The 1,987-nt window shown below is 42.0% G+C and overlaps 1 protein-coding gene across 1 annotated transcript in view; it reads left to right on the plus strand.

The window, feature by feature from the left end:
- gfra2b (GDNF family receptor alpha 2b) overlaps nt 1-1,617 on the plus strand; it is a 69,159-nt gene extending 67,542 nt beyond the window's left edge. The window contains exon 8 of the mRNA XM_037692616.1: nt 1,540-1,617. Coding sequence (XP_037548544.1) covers nt 1,540-1,617 — 78 coding nt within the window. The remainder of the gene's footprint in view (nt 1-1,539) is intronic.
- The last annotated feature ends 370 nt before the right edge of the window (nt 1,618-1,987 follow it).

Here is a 1,987-nt window from a genome sequence, read left to right on the forward strand (position 1 = left end):
GTGTGTGTGTGTGTGTGTGTGTGTGTGTGTGTGTGTGTGTGTGTGTGGTTGCGTATGGGGAATGTTCATGGAGGCAAACAAAGAAAGGAATGACTTGAACTTGAATTAACTGCACATTTACCTGAAGTGGGATGTCCAGTTTACAATATGTTGTTTCAAAGTTTTAAATAAACAAAAAATAAAGACATCCTGGGCGTAGGTCTTTGTTGGTAATTGACTTTTTACATTTACTAATCTGCGTGCTCAAAGTCAGTATTTTACGATGCACTGTGCTCTACCGGTAGATACATTTGTGCCTACTTCAACTTCTTCAATATCTAATGCAGTTGTAGTTGTCATTTGTGTGTATCATTTACTATCATTGACAAAGGCTTTCTTATCTGATCAAAAATATGGGAAATTATGTTAAAGTTTGATATTTCATCTTTGCATTCGTTTTTATCAGTTGTTGGCGTGGATCCACACTAACAGGGTTCAGAGCTACGTTTCTTTCCGCTGTGCTTTGTAGAAACCTGCCGTCACTGCGTGTTGAGGACGTTGTTTTTCTCTTGCAACAAGACAAATTATGTTTGTATACAAAAATCAATAAAGAAGCAGGTAAGAAGGACCAAAAGTCACAAATTGAACATGAACCTTGAATACCAGATATATTTCTAAATCTATGTAGGGTGTGATGCCTGATTTTACTCATGCACATTAGTAACTGTAAAAAGGTCAGTCGGGGTGTGCAGCTCTGGTGTGTGGTCAGTCTGATATGCTTTAATATTTCAATACACTGACAACAATGTGATACAGTAAACTGCAAAACCCTAAGAACACATTGCGCCTTTATCACGACACAGTGCAATTTATCCATCCATCCATTTTCTTTACCCGTTTGTTCCATTTTGGGTCACGGGGGTCGCTTGTGCCCATGTCCAGCAATCACTGTGCGAGGGGCGGGGTACACCCTGGACGGGTCGCAAGTCCATCACAGGGCCACATAGAGACAAACGAGACAAACAACCATTCACTCTCTCACTCACACCTAGGGACAATTTAGAGTTACCAATCAGCCTAACATGCATGTTTTTGGTCTGTGGGAGGAAACCGGAGCACCCGGAGAAAACCCACGCATGCACGGAGAGAACATGCAAACTCCACCCAGAAAGGCCCCTGGACCGGGGTTTGAACCAGGGACCTTCTCACTGAGAGGCAGCAGCTCTACCAGTTGCGCCACCGTGCTGCCTACAGTGCAATTTAATGTTTTTTTTATTAAAACAATGCAAATTGTTGCAATGCGGCAAAGCACAGGAATAACCTTCATGCAGTTTAAAGCCTAAATGTTTATTAATATATAAAAATTAACTGAAGTTCTCCTTGGCCAATTTAATTTGAAGTATCGAGTTAGAGTACAGATCAAGGCTATGATTGGTGGTGCAGTGGCTCATATTCTCAGTTCCCTATCAGACACTGTCTGGTTTTAGGTTGTGTCAGTTGTGCAGCAGTACAAATACTATACAGCAGGAATTTGAGATTCAATTCTTATGTGTTCAACAGGCTCGGAAGTTACAGGCCCAGCTGCAGTTTGCTCTGGAGTCGGGCGATAAAGGATTTGTTAACAGATCTCCCAGCTAGCACCAGACATTCTGCATGGAGCCCACAGATGCTGTGTCCATGCACCGATACAGACTTAAAGCAGTACTGCTTCAGTAATTAGACCAGATATGAGCAAATTCAGTCTCCATTTTCCTCTCTTCTTCTCGTCCACCCTGCTAATGTGTTTCCAGTCACATGACGAGTGAGGTGTAAAAACTGAAGCTCAGGGCTAAACAGTGGCTGAGCTAAAGAGGTAGTTATAACATGGAAAAATGGAAGCCAGTATGGAAAATGTTTGTGCAACAAAGCCAGCGCAACTTTATATTTGTAGATTAAGGGCATGCTTGGCATTTTTTAATTATTTTTCCTGACAGCATTGCCCGAGCCATCATTGTCTGTTAGCAGCGTT

This window comes from Nematolebias whitei, chromosome 18 (genome assembly GCF_014905685.2).
Source record: "Nematolebias whitei isolate Nwh7 chromosome 18, NemWhi1, whole genome shotgun sequence".
In the NCBI taxonomy this organism is placed as follows: domain Eukaryota; kingdom Metazoa; phylum Chordata; class Actinopteri; order Cyprinodontiformes; family Rivulidae; genus Nematolebias; species Nematolebias whitei.